The following is a 13,567-nucleotide window of genomic DNA, read 5'->3' on the forward strand; positions in this document are numbered from 1 at the left end:
GGGTTGCTTGCCTTTCCTCTTTGTCAAAGATCAGCTGACCATATTTGTATGGGTCTACTTCTGAGCTCTCTATTCTGTTCCAGTGATCTATTGTCTGATTTTTCACCAATTTCACAGTATCGGTTACTATAGCTTTATAGTGAGTCTTAAGGTTGCTGTCAGTCCTTCCACTTTGTTCTTCTTCAATATTATGGGCAGCTATTCTGGGTCTTTTTTCCTTCCATATAAATTTAGAATCAATTTGTTGATTTCCACAAAGTAACTTGCTGGCATTTTGATTGGGATTACATTAGACCTATAAATCAATTTGGAAAAGAATTGAGACTTTTAACAATATGGAGTTTCACTACCCATAAACATGGAATATGTTTCCATTTATTTAGATCTTCTTTGATTTCTTTTATAACTTCGGTAGGTTTCCTCATATAAGTCTTGTACATATTTTTGATGTTAATGTAATAATGTTTCGAATTTCAGGTATATAGGTAACAAATGACTTTACTATGCTAACTTTGTATCCTGCAACCTTGCTGTAATTGGTCTTTAGTTCCAAGAGATTTTTTGTTGGTTCTTGGGATGTTTTTTTGTCTTGCTGCATTAGGTGGAACTTCCAGTACAATGCTGACTAGCACTGGTGAGAGGAGACATTCTTGCCTTCTTCCTGATCTTAGAGGGAAAGCATCTAGTTTCCCACAATTAAGTATGTTAGCTGTAAGTTTTCTGAATTTTTTTTTTTAAAGAATAAGTAATAATGCATCAGATTGTAGATGTTCTTTATCAAGCTAAGGAAGTTCCTTTCTATTCCTAGCTTGCTGAGAGTTTTCATCATGAATGTGTTATCTGATTTTGTCATATAGATTTTTTGTAATCTATTGGTATGGTCATATGATTTTTCTATTTTAGTCTGATGATATGTTGGATTTCATTAATTGATCTTTGAATGCTGAACCAGTTTTGGATATTTGGAATAAATACCACTTGGCTGTTATGCATAATTTTTTGTACTACATTGTTGAATTTGATTATTTTGTTGAGGATGTTTGTACCTATGTTCATGAAAGGTATCTGTTTGTAGTTTTCCTTTCTTGCAATGCCTTTGTCTGGTTTTGGTATTAGGGTAATGTAATGTTTTTGTCTGGTTTTGGTATTAGGGTAATGTAATGTTTTTGTCTGGTTTTGGTATTAGGATAATGCTGGCCTCATAGAATGAATTAGTTTCTATTTTTTGGAACACAGAATTGTCATCACTTTCTTCTTGAATGCACCAGTGAAACCATTGGGCCTGATGTCTTCTGTTTTGAAAGCTTATTAATTATTGATTCAATTTCTTTAATATATAGGCTATGCAAAGTGGCTATTTTTCCTTGTGTGAGTTTTAGTAGATTGTGTCTTTCACAGAATTGGTCCATTTCATCTAAGTTATAACATCTGTGGGCACAGAGTTATTCAAAATATTCTTTTATTACCCTCAATGTTCCTGGGATCTGTAGTGATGGCCCCCACATATAGGTTCTCAGAACTTGAAACATTTTCTCCAACATTCTCAAAGCCACAGAAAAAAAAACCTTCAAGGGTTGTAAGCTTAGATGGAGTACAAATCAAGACTAATTCTGCTATAATTTACGTTGTTTATGATTGAGATGAAAAGTGGGCAAAAAAATCATGCTATGTTAGAAGGCTGGGTTAACAAATTAAGAAGTAGGATGCAATCATCACAGTTTTCTTTAAAACTTTACACAAGATGCTACAGTAAAAAGATTCAAACCAATAGATGTATGTGAAATCAAGACTTGCCAAATAAATCATCAAGTTGTTTATTGCCTTTATCTATTTCTTACTGTAATTTGCAACACAGAGAAGCTCACAGACAACAGTATTATCTGCTCTTGTCAGACAGAATTATTGTCAGACTTATACTGCTAGCACCATTTTTCCTTTCTCCAGTAACTCTGAGGAATAATAAGTTGCTCAATCCTTTGACTCCCAACTAGAGTATTCTAGGAAGGTACTTTTGTATGTCATCTTCCCATAAAAGAACTTACACATTTTCTAAAATATAACAGTATTTGTATTTTCTATAAATGGAACAGGGTATACTCGGAATAGTTTTTGCCTACTTTAAAAAAGATGAAGTATTTAAGGTAAACAAGAAACTTGGATACTATAATGCAGTAGAAAGCATTTTCAAAAATAAAAGTATACACTAAGTCATCTTAGAAAACTAACGATACAAAAAGTATTTGGAATTCTCTAGTTTAGCTTATATGTAGTTCTATAATACCATCATTTATCTACCTATGAAAAAGTCTATTTAGTTTATTAAAATATCATGCCACATCCCCAAAAAAGCTAGAGTTTTTAAATGAGAATTTTATTTACAGGAAAGTCACAGAGGATTAACAAAATTTTATGAACACAGTATTGTTAGTAATAATTAACAGAATCAAGAATGATTTAATATATATCATCACTTGTAATATAATACACATTAAAATATAGTTTTCATGCTACCTTTATCCATTAGTTTTTTTAACATTCAAATTTTTAACAAATCTAGAAATATGGCATTATACATGGAACAGATTTACTAAATGCTTTTAAATTATGCTTCCTTCTACATTAAGATACTAAGTCAATTTTTAAACCTCCTGCAAATTAAATGGCCTTTCCATTACAATTTGTAAATTTAAAGGATGTAAGCACCAAATGGAAATCAAATGCATAAAAGAAACTGTCATAAATTTTAAAAGAAAAATATTACATTATCAATATCATAAATTAACAACGAATTTTCCAAAGAATATTGCAGAAGTAAGGTATATTTAAAGTTTTGTAATAATTAAGTCTAGAATATTTTTCACTTGCATTCTTGTCCACCCAGTTGAAAATACCAAAGCAATGACTGACTGCGAAAGGACCATTTTTAAATGAATAGTGGATGGCAGCATGAGTCATTTTAAGCACAAAAGGAAGATGGACTATGTGCTTTGATTTGCAAATAATGTTCCTTATCCAAGTAATTCTCAGTGTTTCCATTATCCTTGAATGACAAGATTCTTTAAGTACGTGTGAAAAAAAGACCATCTTTTTACTGATGGAAGGCTTCTAATCTTATTCGGGTTGGATCTTCTGGATGTCTCAAGGCAATTCCATTACGCAGGAGCAGCTCAATATAAGGTGGCCAAAAAGAATCACTAATTTTGACATATGGGTCATGTGGAACATCAAATAATCTATTTAAAAGAATCTAGAAAAAAAATCATTCAAAATATACCTTACTTGGAAAAAAATTGATACAGCTATAATAAAACATTAATGAAGTTTCTTACCAAAGAATGTTAATGTCTTTTCTCTTTGAGTAATTGTTTATATCATAATTTCTATGTATTAACTTAAACAGTTGATTTTCTTTTTTTAAAAAACAAATATTAGTGAATGGAAATAGCTTTAAAATGAATCTTTGCACCTTAACTTTTAAAATTCCTAAAAACTAGTTAAAAGGCACTTACAATTCTCTCACTTCTCTTAGGATTAATAATTTGCTTATATTACAAGATTGGTTATAACCATTTCTTAAAAATAAAAAACTTAAATACTCAAAAAGTTCAAAAACAGCATACATATCTTAATATTTGGGGGAAAGAGAAATCACCAATGCTACTCTTCCCCCAAAAAACACCTATTCATCTGATAAATCTTTGAAACAATTCTATCAGCATCATTTCCTTCAAATTATCTTAAATATCTTTGATTTCTTCACTAAGGATATTGAGGGGTTACAACCACAAATTGGGACGTTTTGAGTATCTGTAGTAAATTATATAAGACTAACATTTCCCAAACTACATTCCATGGAATTGGTCTCCCTAAGGATGCTCTTAGTGTGGAGAAACAGGGTTCTATGGTTATATAAGCTGGAGAAAGACTGCCAATGTGCACTCAGAATCACCTGTATATCCCAGATCCACTGGCATTAAAAAAGTTTTTTTAAGAAACACACATTTAAAATTCTTCAAACACTAATGTTTTATGAAACATACTGAAAAATGCTAAATATGTATCAATTATTACTCTACCTCCTCAGCTCCCACAAAGTGCCTTCACAAATTACAAAACCAGAATCCAGAAGGGTTAAAAGATTCCTCAAGGGGCACATAATTAGTAATAGATCATGGATTAGACTCCATATCTCTGAATTGCCAAGCCAAAGCTTTAACTATATTATATTAAGAAACACAGAAAAGGAAAAATACAATTTATACAAATATAAAGTACCATAGAAATAAAACTATAAAGCTCTCATCTCAATCACATTTCATAATAATATCAACATTTCAATTCTTTTTTTTTTTTTTTTTACATCTCAATTCTTGAAATAATTTCATCTGCCATTAACTTTAGCTATTTCTTTTTTTTTTTTTTTAGCTGCAACATGTGGCTTGTGGGATCTCAGTTCCTCAACCAGGGATTGAATGTGGGCCGTGGCAGTGAAAGCTTGGAATCATAACCACCAGGCCACCAGGGAACTCCCTAACTTTAGCTACTTCAGAACCACATCCTGGAGAAAAAAGCTCTTGGTCTCATTTCTTTTAGGTATGATAATAAAATAATTAAATATTATTCCCATTTTAGAGCAACTGCTTATTTTAATATAAATTAAAATTTTTCTTTTCATTTCTAACTTCAGTTATATTAATCAAACTTCTAATAGATGCCAGAAATAATTAAATGCTAAAAATTCTACTTTAACATAAACATGTATATTGGTTTATTCTTCACTGAACTGCAGTTTAAATTCTGTTTATATTTATTATTGATAATACGAGCCTTGGAGACAAAAATAGTTTCTAAATCTAAGTTTTACACGGTATCTCATAGTGCATTATTCAAAAATTACACATGTATTTCCCAGTTAACAACTGTCAATATTTGCCACATATATAACAACTTTTATTAAAAAAAAGTCAAGTCATCCATGAGAAACATTGGTTTCGGTATAAACTGGACTAAATAGGAATATGTTAAAAGATTCAAATCACAATCTAAAAAATAATTGTATTTTGTTTTCCAAAGTAATAATATTCTATATTAAGATATCCTGAGGCACCAAAACCATTTAGCTAGATACATAGAGACTTTAGCATCCAATGCATAAAATTACAATGTGAAACAAGTTTTCTGAAATCACTTTATTCTAAACTTACCAATGACTTTAAAAAGTCACATTAATTGTTAAATAGCTCTTCATAGACTACCTTCCTCTCCACCCAATCTGCAATAGGTCATCATATAAAGATTTAAGTATTTAATATAGTCGGTAATTTGGCTGAAGTTCAAAAACTTCTTTTTTTTAAAGGTCAGAGATATTTGTAAATAAAATAAAAAGCAAATGTCAGGCAGAAAAAGGTGTAATGCGTCCTTACATTATGAAAAAAGAAGCTGATGTTATTTAAGGAAAATCTGTGAATGAAGTTCTGCAACTTTGTGGAAAGAATCCTTAAACTCAATTGTGTATTTTAGATAGAATACAGACTGGCCAACTAAAGATTACATCAATGTAACAGCATAGGCTTTTACTGTGTAGATACTAAACAACATCATAAAATTTTTCTTAAAGTAATAATCGGGAACACGATTAAGAGTAAGACTTCAGTTTCATCTTCTTCTAAAAAATAATATTTTCTTACTACATAGAAACTAATTTTATACTAAGATAAATTAATATATATAATAAAGTTTGCTGTATACCTTAAAAACTAAAGCAGCATTTTTTTCTTTTTCAAGCCTATGTATAATTGCTCACAAATCACTAGTGAAGAGATATCTTCAAGACAAAACAACTACACAAAACACTTACCTCTAACATTTCATGCAGTGTTATCAGCTGTGCAGTTGATTCTTGAATGTTTTTCTTTGAGAGAAGTGTGAATAACAAAGAATTAACATTTCAATTCTAATGGCAGAATATTACACTGTATTTATTACAAAATTTCAAAAATTAATATTCCTCAATTGCAGTGGTACAAGATATACTAAAACCAAACATTTATAATGAGATGATTTAAAAAGCATTCTGAAAGAAAACAACCTGCTGTACTAAACAGTAAGGTTCATAAAAATAGTTGAAACAACCTCTTAGACAGGGAAATCTTTTGCAATTACTAGAAGATAAAATTCAGAGTATCCACCTATCTATCTATCTACCTATCTCTAAATATGGAGATAAATTATAAATTTATATAAATGGATAAATTATATTATACATATTATATATATTCATATAAATGAAAATCTAATGTTTGAACCTTCCCAATCAAAATATCCCAAACAAATGACATTCCAGACTGTATTGATACAGCTTCGGGACAGGAAACTTGCTTCCCAGGGAGGTTTGTTCATCTTTCTATAGTTCTTGACAGTTCCTACTATTAACTCAACTCACTAGTTCTTTTTTTCTTGGAATGACAGAGAATAAATCTCATTCCAATTCCACCCTAGAGTTCTCAAATATCTGAAGACAGCTATTATGAGCTCCCTGCCTTCTCCATATTAATCATCATGAGTTTCTTCAATTATTTCTCATAGACTTGCAGCCTCTCAATAGCATGGTTGTTCTCTAAATGTGTTCTAATTTACCTTTTTAAAAAAATCCAGTCTCCACAATGATATAGCTGTGATTAGAAAACCAAAGATGAAATGGAAGACTCACTTCCATACGTGTAGAAGCTGGAATTCTATTCAATAAGTTTAAGATTGCATTAGCTTTTGGACATCTATTCTGCCCTGCTGACCTCTATCTGAGAACACTATCATCTAAAGTGCCAAAAGTTTCCTTCATTGTATATAGCTAAGATATGTCTCCTTCGTTCTTCAATGTTTTAAACTCAAGAAAGATATTCTATGTACCTCCACTAAATATCGTCCTATTTTATTTGGACCGTCCTATTTTATCTTGGCCAGTTAAAAAATACAGTTCTAATTCTGTCATCCAATAAGTTTACTATCTAGTCCTCTCTCAATTTCATATCATTTGTAAATTTTGATGACTATGTCCTCTACCTCTTTATCCAAATTACTGTTAAAAATGTTCCATAGGATAAGGTTCTAAGGGAAATCTTCTAGGATAATACTACAGCTAATCAGCAGCTTTTGAGTTCAGACATTCAATTAACTACAAGGTCTCCTACTATTGTGACATCTAGTACCTTCCTGACAATAATCAAAGATTAGCATGGAGTCCTCCTAAGGTTTTACAGAAATACAAATATATTAAAGAAACAAGCAGCAAGGCACAGATTAAAATATAAAGGTTTGAGACAATCAAAGAAAATGCAGAAGAAAAATATAATGAAAGAAAACAAAAAAAAAAGTTTCAACATAAGGATATGATAAACAATGTAAAATATAATAAAATAAAATTGCCATGAAATGCAATGTGACCTAAATCTGCCCCTGGAAACAATGCATCATCTTCAAAGCAAAGCTGATATTGAATGATCAACATTGTGACATATCCCTGTTAAGTTACTGAAGTTCAGAGATAAAGAATCCTTCAGGCAAATAGTCAGAAGCAGCAAGACATCTACAGGCTGGCCTCAGACTTCTCCACAGCACATTCAATCTGAGAAGAATGGAGAAACCCCTTACCAAGTCTTGTGACTTTTAAAATCTCTGCCTAAGATAAGCGTTTAAGTATACAGCAAAATATGTTCAGCATTTAAGAATTCAAAAAATAAAACACCCAGGAATTCTTCTTGAACAAATTACTTGTCAAACAAACCCATCATATCAAACAATGGATTAAACTTAAAAACTCAAAAATGAATGGTAAAAGATGATAAGGATTGAATCCAACATAATGTACAATAAAGACTAAATGTATACATGAATGATGGTATCAGAACAGAATATAAATGCAATGAAACTACCAAAGTTAAAATAAATAACACAATTTATTTATTTTAAATAAAACTCTGATGGCACCTTGATCTTGGAATTTGGCCTCCAAAACTATGACAAAATAAATTTATTTTGTTTAAGCCACCTATTCTTTGGTATTTTGCTATGGCAGCTTGAGCCCACTGATACATCCATTATTATTGCTTGACAGAGAGAGAGAGAGAGAGAGGGAGAGAGAGTAACCTATCAGTTTGTAGTATGTATCAACAGTTCATATATTTCATTTAAAAAAAGTGAGCTTATCCAATATGACTGAATAAACTCATGGTGGCTTCTGGTAATCAATGCTTTTGTTTAGGAGTGTCTCAAACCTCTGGTTCTAATAGTGGAGAACCTTAATAGGTTAAAAAAAAAAAGTTGAAAAAAAGACTGGAATCAGAAAATAAATCATTAAGTTATTTTAAGATTATGATCATTAAGAGGTAAGGGATCATGAATTTACTGAAATCATTAACAGAAAGCCGTTAACAATTTCACAAATGACTAAGGGGCATAAATAACAATGGACAGAATGGGAGAAATTGTCCATAACAAATGTAAAGCCTACTGATAATTACAAAGAAGACAGGGAAGAATAAATAAACGCAGATTATAAGAAAACAAACTTTTTTCTCCTTTTCCTAGCATGCTCACAGTCATTCAAGAAATATGAACTCAGAAGGTACTACAATAGGTATGCAAGACAGTACAGACACAAAGATGAATTAAACAAACCAAGGAGCTCACAGAGCGTGGTGGGTCAACAGAGAAAGAGAAATAAATGGTTACTACAAAATCATGTAATAAATGCTAATAAAATGACACCAAAACTTCATTCAATGCATCACACAAAAGATGATGTTTGAGTTGCTTTAAGAAAGAATTTACTATTTTCACCAGATAGGAATTGTTTCGTAACCAGAGGGAATAGAATGTGTAAGGCACAAAAAAGTGACAGGTCATTGCATATCTGTTGGAACTGTATAGTACTATTGTTGAATGGACTCATGCAAGAGATGAATAAAGAATGGCTGAAAAGGAGACTAAAGAGATAGACAAAGTCCAGAATATAAATTCATTCCTCTACGGAGTTTATAGACTTCATCCCAGAGGGATGCATCAAAAGTTTTATGTTGAAAAATGATTTAAATATGTATATTTTAAAATACATGATTAAATAAATTGTTAAATATGTTTATTTTTAGAAAGATTGTTCTGGTCCCAGTTTCAATGCCTATTCCACTTCCACAAGTTCTATTTATTTATACCTATACTATTTTTTTTTTTTTTTTGCGGTACGTGGGCCTCTCACTGTTGTGGCCTCTCCCGTTGCGGAGCACAGGCTCCGGATGCACAGGCTCAGCGGCCATAGCTCACGGGCCCAGCTGCTCCACAGCATGTGGGATCTTCCCGGACTGGGGTACGAACCCGTGTCCACTGCATCGGCAGGCAGACTCTCAACCACTGCGCCACCAGGGAAGCCCTATACCTATACTATTTTTAAAAAAGGAATTAAAGTGCTTATTCCCAACCTTCTGTCACTCGATGAAATATTTGCTTTTGTGAAAAAGGTTTATTCCATCATAACTGTTATTAAAATAGTCAATAACTTACCTTAACTACAGGTACCTTCTGATTTTAAAAGTTACATATGTTTATCATAGAAAATTTGAAAAACAATGAAAACAAAAACAAATCTTACCTACAATCTTAGCCCCAGGCATAAGCACTATTACGTTCTTTGGTACAAATTAGACTCACACAATTTAATCATCTGTGTTTTATCTTCTAACAATCAATAATTTGTGAGATTTCATAAACTCTTTTGATAGTGTTCAATACATTTTTAAAAGCTGCATTTTTCCATCAATATGAATACAATGTAAAAAAATGTATTTAATCTTATTTTATTACATAACTAGGTTGCTTCTAATTTTTAATTATTATAATGTGATGATGGAATATTTTTGTGCATGTACCTATCTGTGTATGTCTTTGAAGTGTATATTTAACATAAAAATTTATCAGAAAATTTACCTGTGAACCTATCTAAAACAATTTCATATGTGAATATCTACATGAATGTCTTCTCTAAAACTTACCTTTTTCTTTTTAACATTTCTATCAGGCAGAGGAAAATGGTCTTCTAGAAATTCACCCAAGGTAACCAAGAGTTTCTCCTTATATTCTTTTATATCACGCATTTTCGTTTTCAGCTCATTAAAGATTCTAAAAGATTTTTTTAAATTTAAGAGAATTAATTTGCTGATAAAATACTTAAGTATATATAACTGGTTACTCATAAAATTAATCAAAAACTTTGTTCAAACTTCATTGCTCAAAATAACTAGCTTTATGAGATAAATAGTCTCTATTTAACATGTAGGAAAACTAAAAGTCAAATTATTCATAAAAGATTAGGTAACTTAACAATCGGCAAAAGTCAGGGTAAGACTCACAATTTCTGGTAAAATTTACCTTCTTTTCATCTATGTATTTCATATAACATAAAAAAGGAAATAATTTTTCCTATTATGAAAACCTAGAACACAAAATCAATACCTTGATTCAGAAAATGTCACAACCTGCTGTTTCAAATCATTGTGTAGTACATTAAGAGATTCCAATATCTGTTGCTGTTCATCCAACCATTTTTGCTCCCTTTAAACATGGAAAAACAAAACAGTATTCAAATAAAACATAATGCCAATTCAATATATATCAATGATTAGTAGTAATTATAATACAAATATACCTTTCTAAGTCTTCCTTTAACTTTTCATTCTTTGACTGAATAGTAGATAGTGCCAATTCAAGATCATGCCTCAATTTTTGGAACTAGAACAAAATAATTAAAATTAATTGCTTAGTCTTTACTCCTGTAAATAGTGATATTTCTGAATGAGAGTGAAATTTACATACTAGGATATATATTCAGAAATCAACAGCAAAAAAAAGCCTAGCAAAAAATCTTTAAAAGGGAAATTATACAGCAGGTACTAAGTTCTTTGTAATATTTCATTGTTAAATTAAAAAATATAAGGGGTTTTGAGCAATAATTTCTAATTTCATACTGAAAGGCAATTTAATGGTGAATTTTCAGTAACCAGGCAGATTAGGTCTCTTTTCTAAGGAGACTATACAAAACAGACACAAATGAATATCACTCATTCAACAAATACTTATTGATCAGTTGTTGACCACCAGGCATTGATGAAGGAGTCAGGGATGCAAAGATGAACAGAACAAAGAGGCGAATCCAAACAAAGAAACAAACTTGTAACTCCAGAAAGGGATAAATACCATAAAGTAAAAATAGGTCAAAACGAGAGTATAGAAATGAGGAGCAGGGATGGCTCTTTTAGGTAGGTAGTATGATATGGAAAGACCTTTCTGATCAGGTTAACTAACAGTTTAGCAACAGAGAAAGACAGCAAAAGATAAGTCATGTCACCATCTAGCAAAAGAATGTTCTAGGCAAAGGGAATTTTACGTACAAAGGCCCTGAGGCAGAAGTATGAGGTATCTGAGGAACATATAAGAAGACTGTGTGGCTATAGGGGATTACAATAAGCTAAACTTTTTCTAGTATCCTTTTGTTTCTAGAACACATTAGCTAGTGTTCCATTCTCCTGATATTAAGCGTTTCCATTAGCTTCTTATAATTCTAAATCTGTAATAATATAAAATTGTATATTATAAACCCTAGAGCAACCATGAAAAAAAAATGAAGAGATATACCTAATAAGCTAATAATGTAAATAAAATGCATTTATTTTGAAAAATACACAATTAATCCAAGAAAGTGGGAAGAGAGGAGAATCGGAACAGAGAAAATGTAGGACAAATACGAAAGAAAAATCAAATATGTACATTTTAATGCAACCATAATGATATTACATTAACTATGATCCAATAATGGAATTAAGTTAAATTACTAATCAAGTTATTTGTAGTGAGGTGGATGCACCTAGAGTCTGTCACACACAGTGAAGTAAGTCAGAAAGAGAAAAACTAATACCGTATGCTAATGCATATATATATAGAATCTAGAAAAATGATGAACCTAGTGGTAGGGCAGGAATAAAGATGCAGACATTGAGAATGGACTTGAGGACACAGAGGGAAAGGGGAGGCTGGGATGTAGTGAGAGAGTTGCACTGACACACATACACTACCAAATGTAAAATGGATGGCTGGTGGGAAGCTGCTGCATAGCACAGGGAGATCAGCTTGGTGCTCTTTGACCACCTAGAGGGGTGGGATAGAGAGGGTGGAAGGGAGGCTCAAGAGGGAGGGAATATGGGGATATGTGTGTGCATACAACTGATTCACTTTGTTGAATTTGTTGTATTTGTTAGGCAGAAACTAACAAATACAACATTGTGAAGCAATTATACTCCAATAAAGATGTATAAAAAAAAAAAGAGCTAGGTAACTTGCCTGAGATTTCACAAATAAAAATAAAAAGTGTCAGAGCCCATACTTAAAAAAAAGAAAAGAAAAAGAAATAGTTCAGTATATAAATTGCAATTCACTATAATAACTGTACCAATAAAACTTTTAAAAAGTTCAAAAAAAAATAATCAATCATAGAAAGGTACCTGGAAAAATGTGCAAATATTTGGATACTAAAAACACACTTCTAAATAATCCATGGGTCAAAGATGCAATCAGCAGGAAAATAAGAAATTACTATGAACTGTCTGAAAATGAAAAGGTTAAATTTTCTGGAATAAAGCAAAAGAAGTACTCAGATAAAAATTTACACCACTAAAAGCCTGTATTAGAAAAAAGAAAGCTCTCAAATTAATGACCTTAGTTTCCACCACAAGAAACTAGAAAAAGAGCAAATAAAACCAAAGGTAAGCTGAAGAAAATATAATGGTAAAAGTTTTAAATCAATGAAATAGAAAAACAAAAAGAAAAATAGGGAAAAATCAATGAAACCCAAAGCTAGTTCTTTGAGAAGATCAATTACCCAGACTAATTAAAGGAGAAAAAAAGAACACAAATTACCAACATCAGGAATAAGAGAGGGGGCGCTGCTACAAACATTAAAATAGTAATGGAGGAATACTATGAACAATTTTCTGTCAATAAATTTGACAAACTAGATGAGACAAACTCTTTCAAAGTCACAAACTACCAAGGTTCATTCAGAGAAAGATAACCTGACTAGCCATAAAGAAACTGAATATATAGTTTAACATTTTCCCACCAAAAAATTTCTAACCTCAGACAACTTCACCTATAAATTCTAAGAAACATTTAAGGAATAAATAATACTGATTCCATACAAGCTCTTTTGAAGAGAGAATACTTCTGAAATCATTCTATGAGCTTAGTATTACCCTGATACCAAAGATTAAAAATGTTTTCTTTAAAAAAAAAAAAGAAAGAAGTGACAAAATTCAATATTAATTCATGATTTGAGAAATTCTTCATAAATTCTAATAAAAGGTAATTTTCTCAACTTTATTAATGGCATCTATGAAAAACCTACTGCTAACATCACACTTAATGGTCAAAGAGTGAATGCTATCCACTAAGATCAGGAACAAGGCAAAAATGTTCATTTTCCCCACTTTTATAAAATACATTACTAAATATTCTAGGACAGTACAAT

The 13,567-nt window shown here is 31.2% G+C and overlaps 1 protein-coding gene across 3 annotated transcripts in view; it reads right to left on the minus strand.

Moving 5' to 3' along the window:
- CENPK (centromere protein K) overlaps positions 1–13,567 on the minus strand; it is a 60,402-nt gene that overhangs the window by 17,852 nt on the left and 28,983 nt on the right. For 2 of the 3 annotated variants that reach the window (XM_004321552.4, XM_019929974.3), the window contains 5 exons: positions 10,694–10,776; positions 10,501–10,599; positions 10,041–10,167; positions 5,858–5,911; positions 2,351–3,247 (listed from right to left, as the gene is read on the minus strand). In XM_004321552.4, the coding sequence (XP_004321600.1) occupies positions 3,089–3,247; positions 5,858–5,911; positions 10,041–10,167; positions 10,501–10,599; positions 10,694–10,776 (522 nt within the window). In that variant the 3' untranslated portion in view covers positions 2,351–3,088. Of the gene's footprint in view, positions 1–2,350; positions 3,248–5,857; positions 5,912–10,040; positions 10,168–10,500; positions 10,600–10,693; positions 10,777–13,567 lie in introns of those variants that run through there. The other variant, XM_033852905.2, reaches the window with a different exon arrangement.

This window comes from Tursiops truncatus, chromosome 3 (assembly GCF_011762595.2).
Source record: "Tursiops truncatus isolate mTurTru1 chromosome 3, mTurTru1.mat.Y, whole genome shotgun sequence".
NCBI classification, from domain to species: Eukaryota; Metazoa; Chordata; class Mammalia; order Artiodactyla; family Delphinidae; genus Tursiops; species Tursiops truncatus.